The sequence below is a fragment of the Carassius carassius genome, chromosome 48, assembly GCF_963082965.1.
Source record: "Carassius carassius chromosome 48, fCarCar2.1, whole genome shotgun sequence".
In the NCBI taxonomy this organism is placed as follows: domain Eukaryota; kingdom Metazoa; phylum Chordata; class Actinopteri; order Cypriniformes; family Cyprinidae; genus Carassius; species Carassius carassius.
The window spans coordinates 4,722,640-4,736,182 of record NC_081802.1 but is presented as its reverse complement, the minus strand read 5'-3'; the positions used below and the strand labels follow the sequence as shown (position 1 = coordinate 4,736,182).

Here is a 13,543-nt window from a genome sequence, read left to right as displayed (position 1 = left end):
GTTCTTTTATTAAGGTTTAAGATTTTAATGATATTACTGTTTAAATTACAGTGGAAATTTTTAAGGGTGCATTTTTAGGTGCTCTAACCGTTCACCAGATTTTATTTTCTCAAACCACTTTAATTACTAACAAGAGTCAATTTCATGAAATCCATCAAGTAAGCCCATGCCACATTTAATCACAAAACAAAGTTATGTTTTTCATAAGAAAAATGCAGCTTATTTTAGGGCCAATAAGTTTTTATTGTTATGGCAAGTAAACAATTTTTTAAATTATTATGACTGTAATTAATTAAAAACAATCATATGCTAGTAAAATATTTATACATCATTTCATATTATAGTATTTGTTATACTGCCTTTTATTTGTGCAGACTGCAATAAAAATGTTCTATTATGTTTTTTATTTACATTACAAAAAAATCTAAATTACACCCAAAACAGTGTTGTTTATTTATTTATTTATTATATATTTAATTTTTTTTTATTATAAAAATTGCAATTATCATTAAACAAGATGTTTATTAAGCTTCTTTTTCACTTCTTTTTAAATATTTTAAGATGAATCATGCCACACCTGCCAAGTCAACTACTTAGAAACTCTCTAAAAAAATCCATCTGAACGTCTCTGTTTCCATCGCAGTAAAATGATTTTATTTATCAGCAGTTAATGGGCTGGAAATGAAGCCAGGGGACTGAACACACAAAACTGCTAGCTCGGCCACAAGAAGTTGCACCACAATTATCTGAGATGCAGTTGTCAAGCTGCGCAGGAAAGGGGCTGAACCACTGCTGATCAAAACACTCAGGGCTTGACTCATGAGAAAGATTTAATCAGAGCCTTTTTGTCGAACCTTTTTGCAATTTTATTGACTTAGTGGGGTTTATTAACACAGATATCTTGTCATATACAAAGACCAGAGATGATCATAGTTCTCATTGTGTGCTGTGAAAACAGAAACCCAATTAGTGACGTGGATTAGATGGTTATTTTTTCTTTTGCACACACTCACACCCCTGTTCTCATGAGATTTGCTATTGTTCTTGTGTCAGATCTCTATTACCCAGCACTGCTGTACTAGATGGGTGTGTATGTTGGAAAAAAAGGTTATTAAATGTTATGTGGGCATCGTATTTCTATTACACATCTCCTTTGCTTTATAACACCAAAATCTGTATTGTGCCATTCTTTGTAATGTAAAAGGGCACACTATATCTAATGATCTACTGTTCAGTTTTAACATGATTACAAATGTAAACCATGCAAAGGTTGTGAATAATTATATTATTCTGTGCATTTTTATACGTGCAACTCATTATTCATTGAGCAGAGTGTCTCCAAAACGAATTGTGTAATAAATAAAATATAGACAAAGTGCAATAAAGATGCTGATTTATTATGAAAAACATTTGACATAGGAATTAGTTTTCCGCTGCTATGTTTGTCAAGAGGGATCAAATGAGCTCGATGGTGATTGGCTGGCTGGTCACACTCCTACTTTGGACCGTCCAATCATAACACATCACAGAACAAACAAACAAAGAAATGTCTCGCATTGCATTGCAATCAACAGATTTGGTCGTGTAAAACAGTTCAGAAAAACACGTTACCTGTGGCAGGTGTCTAAATACATGGTGCCACAGTGTCACAGAATTCTTTGAAGTCCCTTTGCATGAAGTCTTCGCTTTGCATCACGTCGTCTTCCGAGGGGAAATACTGCATGCTTTCCTCTTGATCGAAGCTGAAGAAGGGAAATGGCTTGCATTTGTTCATCTGTCGAGCATAAAATGTGAGAGGTGGAGGCAGATCTGGACTGTCCAAAAGTGCGCCTCTAGCGTTCTCCAGAACGCCCAAGTATGAGTCCATATCCGCGAAGTCCATTTCACAGTCGGACCCGCTATCGGTTCCAACAGAGTCCGATCGCATGTGCATCATCTGGTATTTCTCATGCATTAGGAACTGGTTGGTGTTTCTGGGCGCCCTCATGCCAGGCGCTCGGTTGCCTTGAATGTTGGCAGGACGCAATGAAACCAGAGTCCCAGACCACCGAGACAGTCTTGCTCGATGTCTGCGCATTTCTGGATTGTGCGCCCTTCTTGCTTGCCTCCTTCCCCATTTGTGCCACTTCTGTTTAGCGCCGCCGTTGGTTCTCCTTGACTCGCTCTTGAGTTTCTCGGTCTCCTTGCTGTTGGGTCTGTTGCTGTAGACCTCCCATTGGCACATCATGCCCCTTCCACACATTTTCTCAGCGTCTAGCATCAGCTGTAGTGCGCTCTCACATAATCTGAAGGGCAACAAAGGCTGCTTCTTCTCCTCGCTTAAGGGTTTTGGTAACTCGTGCCTCTACACGATTCACCCCCTCGGTCGTCTACCTTTTTACAATCTTTTCAGATTTTTTCTTGGTCACTGGCTTTAGATGGCACATAGCCTGGCGCAGTGCCCTCTGTATAGGCAGCTTGACGCGCGTATGTCTCTGATCTGAGACCAGTCACACCCCTCCTCAGCTTTTCCGAATAACCAGTGTCTTTTTTGATTCAGATTAAAAGCAGAATCGTTGTCTAAATGTCTAAGGAGTGTAAAAATATGTTTGTAGTTTGTGTAACTTTGGATAAGTGCCAACAAACTACGTTTTCTCTTCGTCCCTGACTAGCGCTGAGCTCGAAATGACAGTTGACATCTACAGAATTCCGCGTTCATCTAGTGGGCTATTTATACAGTTGAGGGGGCGTCAACCCGCTTTGAAGGGATGGGGGCGTGTCGTTCTTTCTTGAGGTAAAGTATTTAAAATTCGACTAACAACATTTTATCTAACAACATCATATATATACTAATTAAGATTTATATTTTATATACTTTAAAACAAAAAATCTATTTTTATCTGAGGAGCAGCGATAGAGCCGTTTTTTCGTGTCTCGGAAACTGAACCCCTCCGAGAACAGAATGGTTTGTTCCTTCTCGTCTTCGCACTTGCTGTTCCAGGATCAGTTTTTTCAGTCATAAAACGTGTCTCTTTCATTTATGGACAAGAAAGCATAACTATCCTGAGATCAGCTGAGAAACATCACCACGACAAAGAGCGTGTATACGTGATATATTTGAAAGATGAGAGAACAACAAACCAATGGCTGTTCTGTCAACGGTTGTTGTTCTTTATTTCTCAGTTCTGTTTTAGGCTTATACGAAGACGCACTCTCGTTTTCCTTATTAAGACATGAAATGCACTGTAAATGTACAAACACTAAATATTCTATTCTATATCCATGATATGACTAAGATTTTCCGTCGATGTAGCATTTATCTAATCAAGCCTAAAGGAGAATGATTGAATCGCCTGAACGATTTTAGCAGAGACACACACAAACAACAATAACAATACTTACTTATTACATAATATAACATAATACATTGTAGGGAACCAAACAAAAAAAAATTGGTGGGAACCACTAACAAAATAACATTTCCGAACATTCTGAGAATCAAAAATTAGTATCCAGAGCTGGGTATTACTTACAAACTGTAACTTACTCCGTTATTGAATCCAAATTACATGATCAAAATTTAAGTTAGTAACGTAATCCATTACATCATACTTATTAGGTAGGCTAATATAATCAGGCTACTTTTTGATTACTTTTAGATTAACTCGTTTATTACATTGAATTAAACAGGATAGTCGTGTACCATATTAATATAAAAATACAAAGAGTAAAATATATATATATATATTCCATTTGTTATGATTAACAACTTGTAGTGCACTAAACATTACGTCTGAGGTTCGTAAAGGAACTGCAGGTTTTTTTTAGATTAATGAAAAGCGAATAAATAACTAAATTATATAAATGTAAAATAAAACGCTTAACAAATTTGCATATATTTTATTTGCTTACGCGTGTGTCGTGTCACCGATAACCAACGTCAGAGAATCATATTAAATGCAAGTGCGATGCTCAATTATTAAAATTTTTATTTCAAAATCTCAGGGGTACTTCAATATAGATATTATTATATATTTAGATATTCAATATAGTAGGTGAAAGATCAAATTACATTTTTTTGTAAATTCCATGTAAATAACAAATAACGTACAATGTATAAAATATGAGTAATAGCACATTTGTGATTATTTATTTAGATTTGATTTATTTTGCATGTAGAATTGGTTACAATTCCTTGCTTCTGAAACCCCTAGAGGTTCATAGAGAAATTGCATGAGTTTGGCATGTTTGTGATAGAAAGAAAGACTGATATAAACCTGTTTTAGATACGTATTTGCATATGCAAAAGCATTTAGAAAATGTGATTAATATCAAAATTCTGTTAAAGTATAGCTTTACTCTGAAATCCAACACAAATGTTACATGTTACATGTATTATTCATTTTATATATATATATATATACATATACATATACAATATTAGATAAATATCACTTCATAAAATAAATAGGATAATCTCAGTGAATTCACCCTTATTTATATCAATGGAGTGATTATATATATATATATATATATATATATATATATATATATATATATATATATATATATTTACAGTACAGTATATATATGTGAAACCATGTAAACAGAGTTTGAGTAGTACCGTTCTCATACTGCAGGGGGCGATACATCTCTCTTTGTGTGTGAGCGCCGCGGTGCGTGAGAAATACGAGAAGGAGGCGCTTCTCTCCTGTCAAACCACAACAAAGATGAAGGCGCGACATGACAGTTAGATTTGCAATTTTTTTTAGCGACGGGTTACAATTCGCGCTGAAGTGAAGATGGACGCGCCGCATCTACCGGAGCAGAGCGCGGAGAAACGCGTCCGTATCGTCGGATCCGAGCTGGTGGAGAACTACACGGTCAGTTTGACGTGGTTCACGAATAGCACTTTTTGAATAAATACGTAAAAGTGATTTACCCTGTTAGTTTTGGTGGTTAAAAGTATGTTTAGTTTATTGCTAGAACCTCTAAGATAAAGTAGACATTTTAATAAAGCTCGTTTCTTGCACAAGAGTTAATAATAAACACTAATATGGGGATAAAATATCAATGTTTAAATGAATGAAAGAGAAACAGCATGAGAAACATTAGCTAATAATGATAATGTCAGATTAATTTTGAAAAAAAGTAAAGATATATATATATTTTTAAATGCATGTATGTTTCAGGTTTACGTCATAGAGGTCAATGCTGGAGATCACAGATGGACGGTCAAGCATCGTTACAGCGACTTTCACGAGTTGCACGAAAAAGTGAGTCATGTCGTAATCAACAACAGATCAGACCTCAGATATTGACATTGTGTTGATAGTTCATAGTGAGTGGCTGATAAAACTGGTTAAATGTTGTTGACTTCAGCTCACTGTGGAGAAGAAGATTGATAAGCATCTGTTGCCGCCCAAGAAGATCATCGGCAAAAACTCCAAAAGTCTCGTGGAGAAGCGACAGAAGGAGCTGGAGGTTTATCTCCAAACGCTCCTGAGCAGATTCCCTGCGTCCGCCCCCAAAGTCTTGTCCAACTTCTTACTCTTTAACTTTTATGTAAGTTTTTATGTGCTTTGTGTTTGATAAGAAGCAGAAGATTGTAAACTTAAGATTCTGTCACATGCTGGTTAAATGTTAACCGGAGATTGTGTGTAATCCATCCAAAGCAACTGCATGCAACTCTTGCTCTATTGATCTCTGTAAGGTTTTCTCTGTAATAGACATATGACCGGATTGAGTTAGTTTGGAGAGCAGACGTGCTTTATGTTTGTGCATTTGTCCTTGATTGGCATTTGTGCACATCGGCATGCATTACAACTCATTTTCTCACAATGTGTAGAGAGAAAAACAGGATATCAGAGATATCATTTCTGGACGAGATCTTTCAGGAGATGAGTTGAAGAAGCACACGCAAACATTAAAGCAAAACAGATGAAGATTTGCAGAAAATCTCAAGATGTAGATGAGTTTGTCCTTCCTCGGAACAGATCTGGGGAAATGTAACATTCCATCATTTGCTGACCAGTGGATCCTCTTTAGTGAATGGGTGCCGTCAAACACCAAACAGCTGATAATAAACATCACAGTAATCCACACCACTCCAGTCCATCAGGTCATGTCTTATATAGTGAAAAACTTCATGTTTGTAAGAAACCAATCCATCAGCAGGACATTTTACTTCTAACCATTGCTTCTGGCACAATTGCGAGTGTGCAATCCAAAATATTGCATTCTATTCTTCAGTGAAAAAGTCACTGTGTCTGAATCAGGAGAGAAATATATCAAGCATGGTTTGCAAGTCAAAACAGTTGTTGTGGATTATTGTGATGTTTTTATCAGCTGTTTGGACTCTCATTCTGACAACACCCATTCACTGCAGAGGATCCACTGGAGAGCAAGTGATTGTGAAATTCTCCAAATCTGATGCTGAAGTAAACTGAGGGTGGGTATATTTTCAGTAAATGTTATTTTCGGGGAGAACTGTTCCTTTAAACAGGATGTCATGAGGTATTTAGAAATCATTTCTGCATTCTCCTGGTACAGTCTTTCAGGAAATGACGAAGCACATGGAGACCATTAAATTCAATCCAGTTATATTGCTGTTTTGGCTGGTGTTTTTTTTGCAGTTTAGTCTATGAACAAAGCCACTCGTTTGAATTTGTTAACGGCTTAAATGATCAAATGTAATACTTGTTGTGACAGATTCCAACTTTGACTTGAACGTTATTATTTTCAGGAAATCAATGGGATTGCTGCGGCCCTGGCTGAAGAGCTCTTTCATAAGGGTGTGTTGTTATTAATTCATTAAGTTATAATATGCTTGAAATGTACAGCATTAAATGTGTTGGCCGATAAACAGTGTCACGGGCTGTATTATAAATCTATCCTATTATAATAAAGCTCCAAACTAGACTTTTGTATGCTTAAAGTGAAATCATACATCAAATATTTTAATGTAGCATAGAAAAGATGGATAACAGCATTCTGGTACCTTTAAAATTGTGTTGTTCATATTGGACCAATGATAACAATTAATAAGATGACACAAATTATTTCAAACATTTGGTGTTTAAATAAGTAAATAAGTTTTAAATATTTATTTGAACAGAAATAAAGTCAAAACAGTAATTGTGAAACATTATTACAATATCAAAGAACTGTTTTCTGTTGTTCTGTTGAAATATACTTTAAAATGTAAAATGTTTTTTTTATCAAAGTTGAAAACTTCAACTTTGTTTATTCAACAAGCTTAATATTTTACATTTGCATTGATGCTTTTATTAACAAGATTCTTTAATGAATAAGAATAGGAAGTTCAAAATAATTGTTACATTCTAAATGTTTTTACTTCGATTTTTTTGTTTAACTTAAAACATCCATGCTGAATTAAAGTGTTTATGTTTGTAAAAAATCTTGCTGATTTGTACGGCCTCTATATTTTGATCTCTGAAGTGCAGTAGTTGTGTCTTTTCTTCTAGGTGTGCAGTGGTTGGATGCAGGCGAGGTGTTTCTGCTCAGGCCGCTCCAGTTGTACGCCGTCACACAGCAGCTGAAACTCGCCAAACCTACCTGTGCCAACGGAGACGCCCGAGCTGACCTGGGACACATCCTGGACTTCACCTGCCGCCTAAAGTACCTCAAGGTTTGAGCGTGTCACTTTACTAAACATCATGAAATACTAGTGCCAATATCAGTTTGTACAGAGCATAAAACCAGTCATAAGTGTACATTTTTTCGAAATTGAGATTTATACATTAAATAAATAAGCTTTCCATTGATGTATGGTTTGTTAGGATCGGAATCTGGAATCTGACAGTGCATAACAATCTAAATACTGAGAAAAAATCTCCTTTAAAGTTTTCCAAATGAATTCTTAGCAATGCATAGTACTAATCAAAAAGTTTTGGTATATTTACAGTAGGAAGTTCACAAAATATCTTCAAGGAACACAATCTTTACTTAATATCCTAATGAATTTTTTGCATAAAAGAAAAATCTAAATTTTGACCCATGTAATGTATTTTTGGGCTATTGTTACAAATATACCCCATATATCCAGACCAACTGTGCATTCAGGCTATCAATTTTTACCTAACATGTGCTCCCTGGGAATCGAACCCACAACCTTTTGCGCTGGTATCACAATGCTCTACCACTGAGCCACAGGAATACTTAAGACTGGTTTTGTGCTCCAGGATCTCTCTCTCTCACACACACACACACACACACACACACACACACACACACACACACACACACACACACATACATATATATATATATAAACTGTATAAATGTGTAATATTAGTTCACTGTTGGAATCTCAAAATGTTTGTGTTATCGATTATAAATACAGTAGAAGAAACTATAATAATAAAAGAAAGTGTCAGAGCTCTCCTGTTTAATCTGCTGTTGACATGAAATCTTCACGCTCAGATCTCTGGAATGAAAGCAGCTGTGGGGACGAGTAACATCGAGGAGCAGAGCCTCCCGTTTGACCTGTCCATCTTTAAATCGCTGCTTCAGATCGAGGTGAGGAGACTCACCGTTTGTGTTTCGTGCGAGTCTGTGATGGATGATGTTTCTAACACTTACCCTTCATTCTCAGATCAGTGATTGTGATGCCGGACAAATCAAAGATCTGCCTTTCCTAAAGCCCACCCTGGCCTCGCTCAGCATACACCTCTCAGCCAGCAGCATGAAGGTACGCTGTCTCAAGAAACACAGTTTGAAGCTTGAAGTCTTAAAGCTGACTGTCCGAATGATAATGAAAGCTCCGTCTTCAATAGGAAATCTTAGTTCCCGAAGCGTCTGAATTTGCACAGTGGGAACCTGAAGGTGTTGATACGGATTGTTCCGTGACTGCGATCATTCCCACGTGGAAGATGCTCACTACTTTGGACTTGAGCCGAAACTTCATACGCTGCATTGATGACTCGGTGGTGAGTTATGGTTTCTGTTGTACATTATATGAAATAAACATCAGTTGTCATTTATCTTTTAATTGAGCTTTTATTTTTTGGGGGGCACAGAAACTGATTCCTGAAGTCGAATTCCTTGATCTCAGCTATAATCAATTGTCTCTAGTGGAAAACCTCCAGGTGTGTCGTCTCTGGATAGTTCCATTATTTTATTTTTAAAGTGCAAAGTAGGTTTGATGTTTAGAATCCGATGAATTTCTTCTTATTTTGACTGCAGCATTTGTACAACCTGGTTCATCTGGATCTGTCCTTCAACAAACTCCGAGTCCTGGAGGGCGTTCACACTAAACTGGGGAATATCAAGACTTTGAATCTGTCTGGGAATCAGTTGGAGACACTCTCTGGCCTCAGTAAACTGTACTCATTGGTTAACTTGGATTTGAGCAGCAACAGATTAGCACAGGTAGTTTATTACAGTATTTGCTTAGACGTTATTTTCTTGACACCATCAGTTGCTCAACATAAGTCTTGTATTTTTTTTTTGTAGCTGGATGAAATCAAATACATCAGCACTCTTCCCTGTCTGGAGAAACTGTCTGTGTCTGATAACCCCATGTGCATCATCCCAGATTACAGGACTAAAGTTTTGGCGCAGTTCTGCGACCGGGCCTCCGAGGTATGGAGCTTTTCATAGAGGATTTGATCTGTTTACTACACTGTTTGCAGTAAGGAAAAATAACGAATAATTTACATTTATGATGAATTTTTTTAGGGCATTTTTCTGAATTTGTTTTGCTTTGATATATAGTATAAAGGTATGATTCATATTTGTCATGCAGGTGTGTTTGAATGGTACAACCACCACAGAAAAAGAGCTCGACACCGTGGAGGTGCTGAAAGCCATTCAGAAAGCCAAAGAGGCCAAAGACCGAATGGCAAACAATGAGAAAAAGGTTGTTTTGAAATTATAACATTTTTATTATTATTAGTTTATTTTGCCCTGTTTAATAGGAAATCATCAAGAGATAAAGAAATAAAAATGATGGAAAGTCGGTTGACAATGGAAAAAAAAAATGACGTAAAAGCCCTCCTGAATGCAAAGTGATGTAATAGGTCCTAATTCAAACTGTTTTATCTGGCAGATTCATGGTTTTCTGAGAAATGTGACAATTTTTTAAATGTGAATTGGCCTAAACCTTGATATCCAGACATGAGAAATCAACAAAAAGATGATTCATAGTCTGGCTTTATATGCTCGTGTTGATGCATTGGCGTGCAGCGTCTATTACATAAGACACATTTTCCAGTGGAGTGAAAGACATGAGTTGTTGCGTCTCCTGCTGGCCAGACTCTGATAGTGACTGGATATCATCTGCAGCCCACATGCCTGCAGTCCTGCTTTGTTAAATTAATGTGATTATGCATTAACTTAAAAATTGGATATTGTAATATTATACATTATATCTTAAACATTGCGGTGTTAAACATAACCAGGCATGACGTTTTGAGCGTCAAGTCATTTTGTGTTAAAACCACAGCCAATAAGTAGATATCTGATGTTTTTATGGAGCAAGATTTGGACCAATGTGATTTCACAGTGTGGGTGGAAAAACTCTGATTAACACGGCAATTTATGACTCGTCGTTCTGGTTTGGACATGTTGTAAAACTTTACATGAGGATTAAGGTGTTAACGATTCCTCGCACCCTTTCCATTGAGCTCTAGGGGTCTTGAATTAGTCCCACTGTGTCTTTGTCTAAAGAGGAGCCTGATGTTATCGTTGTCAGGTGAGTGACGTCCCGGGGCAGTCCTCTTCATCCTCTCTCGTCCCGCCGCCCTCCTCTTCCTCCCCCTCTCTGTCTCGTTCCACCTGCTCCAGCCAAGGTAATCATGTATGTATCGCGCTGCTGGGACGAGGGGGGGGGGGCCGAAAGAACAATTAAAAGTGAAGTGTGTTATTCTCAAACACTCCCATCTGTCACTGGTTGGATAAACAAATCGTCTCACCTCAAACTCATTGGGTCTGCATTTTAAGCTGGGAGTGGAGAGAGTTTTAACATCAAAAATTACACACTTCACCTTTAAAGCATAAAAAAAACCATATCCATATGATGCAATGACATACAGTCATTAGCATGCTTGACATCATGTGTTTTTCTTCATTACGTAATGATTGTAAATGAGTAATCAGGCACTATTGAATAATTTTCTTATGATATCTGAAACTAGTTATTCTTTAACCACTTCAGCTGTTATTTTTTCTGTTATTAGAGTTGATGTGGTTAAAGAAAGACATTGGCAGTTTTCCTTGCACCAGTGATCTTTAAATCTCATTTCGTTTCCATTTCTGTTCAGATACTCCTGCATACTGCCTTAATGCAGCTCATAATTGCGTTTCGGAGATTTGGTGTGTCCATTTTTCTGCACTGCAGATGAAATAAATCATTTTTTATCAGCATTCCTAACTGATTTTTCATATCTCTGTGCTTTGAATAAGTATACTGGGTATCCATTTTTTCATCCATAGCTTAAACGTTGAATTTTGTGGTGGTTAATTTTTTGCATGTGTTGCTCTAATAGCGACTGGGCCTGGTTTATAAAGCATTTGATCACCATATTTGTCTCTTGAGTGTTCGTTACCAAGCAACAGCCTCGGGTGCTTGGATAGACTTTCCTTTTTTGCAAACAGCATCTAAATATGAAGCATTACGTACTCCTATAAAATATGATTCGAACAATGTTTTCTCAAATATTAATGGAATATTATACTCTAGCACAATTTTACATTATTTAGGAATCTTCTATGCATTCCATTTACTTTGCATATAAAACAGAACACACTTGTTAAATGAGTTTGTGTAATTAACTTTTATAGTTTATTTTATTGGTATGTGGTATCTGACTCCAAACTGTTTTATTTTATTATTGATTTATTTTTTCAAGCAGTGGACAGTGCTGTCAGTCATCATATATGTCAACGTTTGCATTGTTACTACCAAATCAACCAGCGTTGACAGACCATATATTGACTGTACAAACAAATCAAATCAGATCATCACCTCATTGAATAGTACTGTGTGAACAGAACTTCATTGACCAAAGATTGACTTTTTGCTTTCCATCTATCTCCCTTTCAGAAATAACCATTTATAAAGAAAAAGCTTTAATTACCAAAGATATATTAACTCCTGTGGATTCTACATTTACCCAGAGATGCTATGATGTTTACAGCTCACCTTGTGACGTCATTCCGCAGGTTGGTTTGTATTATAGCGCAATTAATTAATTAGTATTGTAGTTTCAGCAAAAACAAGAACACACCACTAGTTCTTTTTTGCAGGTGGACACTCAAATTTCTTCCAGTTTTTCTTCGGAGGTCACCTTTGAGAGCAGGTTGGTTCTTATAATCTTATTTTGTTTCTGTTTTGCTAAAACATACTTGTATCCCATAAATGTATGCCTTGCTTGATGATACATGCAATAGGATCGAGTGATTGCAATGTGTTGACCGAACTGTTCTTTGTTTTATGCCCTTGTGTAAAGTACATTTCTGGACTTAGTACTTTTGATTGAAAATGTTCAGTTACCTAAAATACTTGTCCATTGATCCATCTTCCGGTACATGAGGAGAAAGCACAGATTGTTACTGGTGTTGAAATTCTAAAAGGATAAGCAGTTATGGTTGTACATTAAAGATTGCAAAGCTAAACCAAAATAAATCTTTTCATTTCTCTTTAGCCTTTGTTGCTGTGAAGAGGAGTGGAAACCTTGGACTGCAAGTCTTTCGAATCTCTTTTTGCCTCCTTTCTTACTGTCCTACACAACCACCAACCAAGAGTTTACCAACCAGCTTTCTGTTCAAATCAACCTGTCTAATAAAGAAGAATCAACCCAGAAACCCTGCAAAACCCTATCTCTTGAGGAAACAGAACAGGGCAGCCCTCAATCTGGAGATGGGTACTTTGAGATGACACTAGATGATACTAACGAGATCATGGGTTGTTTCTCCTCATCTACTATTCAGGAAAAGACAACAGATGTTGTGCAGAAGGACTCCGTAATTGGTGATGTAAAACTAGTGGTTTGGTCTCTTTGCATCAGTGTTGGAGAAGGTTTGAGTCAGTGGCCATGTTGTTTGGTGGCAACGGACTGCTCACTTGTGGTTTTCCACACAAGGTCAGAAGAACCAGTGAGTAACTTGGAGGAACTAACGAAGGCCCTTGAGATAGACTTGGTTGTGCCATACACCAACATTAAGACCTTTCAATTTGATATTCCATAGGTTCTCCTTCTCCTGAAGGTGAAGTCAAACAATAGGCGCTGGTTCTTTTTCTCAGATGCCCAAAGTCTAAAGGAGATGCACTCTTGCATTGTTCCACATGTGGACCAAACTAATGAGCAAGTATTAACCTCCTCTAACACTCAACTGTTTATCCAACAGTTTCTGAACTCTTGGGACTTTGAGGAAACTGAGGACAGTGTTAAAGGAGGACACTTGATCCATTTCCTTAATCTAGACTCATCTACCTCTGACACATATGGCGCAAACAACCCACTCTTTACAAAAAACTCAGTACCTTCAGATGTTTTATCCCAAATCAGCCTGTTTGAAAGTGATCAGGACCAAACCTCCA

At 37.0% G+C, this 13,543-nt stretch overlaps 2 protein-coding genes across 3 annotated transcripts; one reads left to right on the top strand and one right to left on the bottom strand.

Moving 5' to 3' along the window:
- Positions 1-1,382: 1,382 nt before the first annotated feature.
- LOC132131543 (coiled-coil domain-containing glutamate-rich protein 1-like) lies at positions 1,383-2,695 on the bottom strand. The gene has a single exon (XM_059543594.1). The coding sequence runs from the start codon at positions 2,258-2,260 to the stop codon at positions 1,625-1,627; it is 636 nt and encodes a 211-aa protein (XP_059399577.1). The 5' UTR covers positions 2,261-2,695; the 3' UTR covers positions 1,383-1,624.
- A 1,953-nt stretch (positions 2,696-4,648) lies between these two features.
- LOC132131952 (nischarin-like) lies at positions 4,649-13,543 on the top strand. 2 transcript variants are annotated; one of them, XM_059544146.1, is made up of 16 exons: positions 4,649-4,862; positions 5,172-5,255; positions 5,362-5,544; positions 6,725-6,773; positions 7,467-7,630; positions 8,425-8,520; positions 8,597-8,692; positions 8,778-8,930; positions 9,021-9,089; positions 9,187-9,372; positions 9,457-9,585; positions 9,749-9,862; positions 10,697-10,793; positions 12,047-12,165; positions 12,250-12,302; positions 12,648-13,543. In XM_059544146.1, exons 1-16 carry the CDS (start codon positions 4,782-4,784, stop codon positions 13,189-13,191), a joined length of 2,217 nt encoding a protein of 738 aa, XP_059400129.1. In that variant the 5' UTR covers positions 4,649-4,781; the 3' UTR covers positions 13,192-13,543. The 2 variants fall into 2 exon arrangements, 1 of the variants encoding a protein (XP_059400129.1); XR_009428976.1 differs by lacking the exons at positions 10,697-10,793; positions 12,648-13,543 and having other exon boundaries at positions 4,652-4,862; positions 12,250-12,268.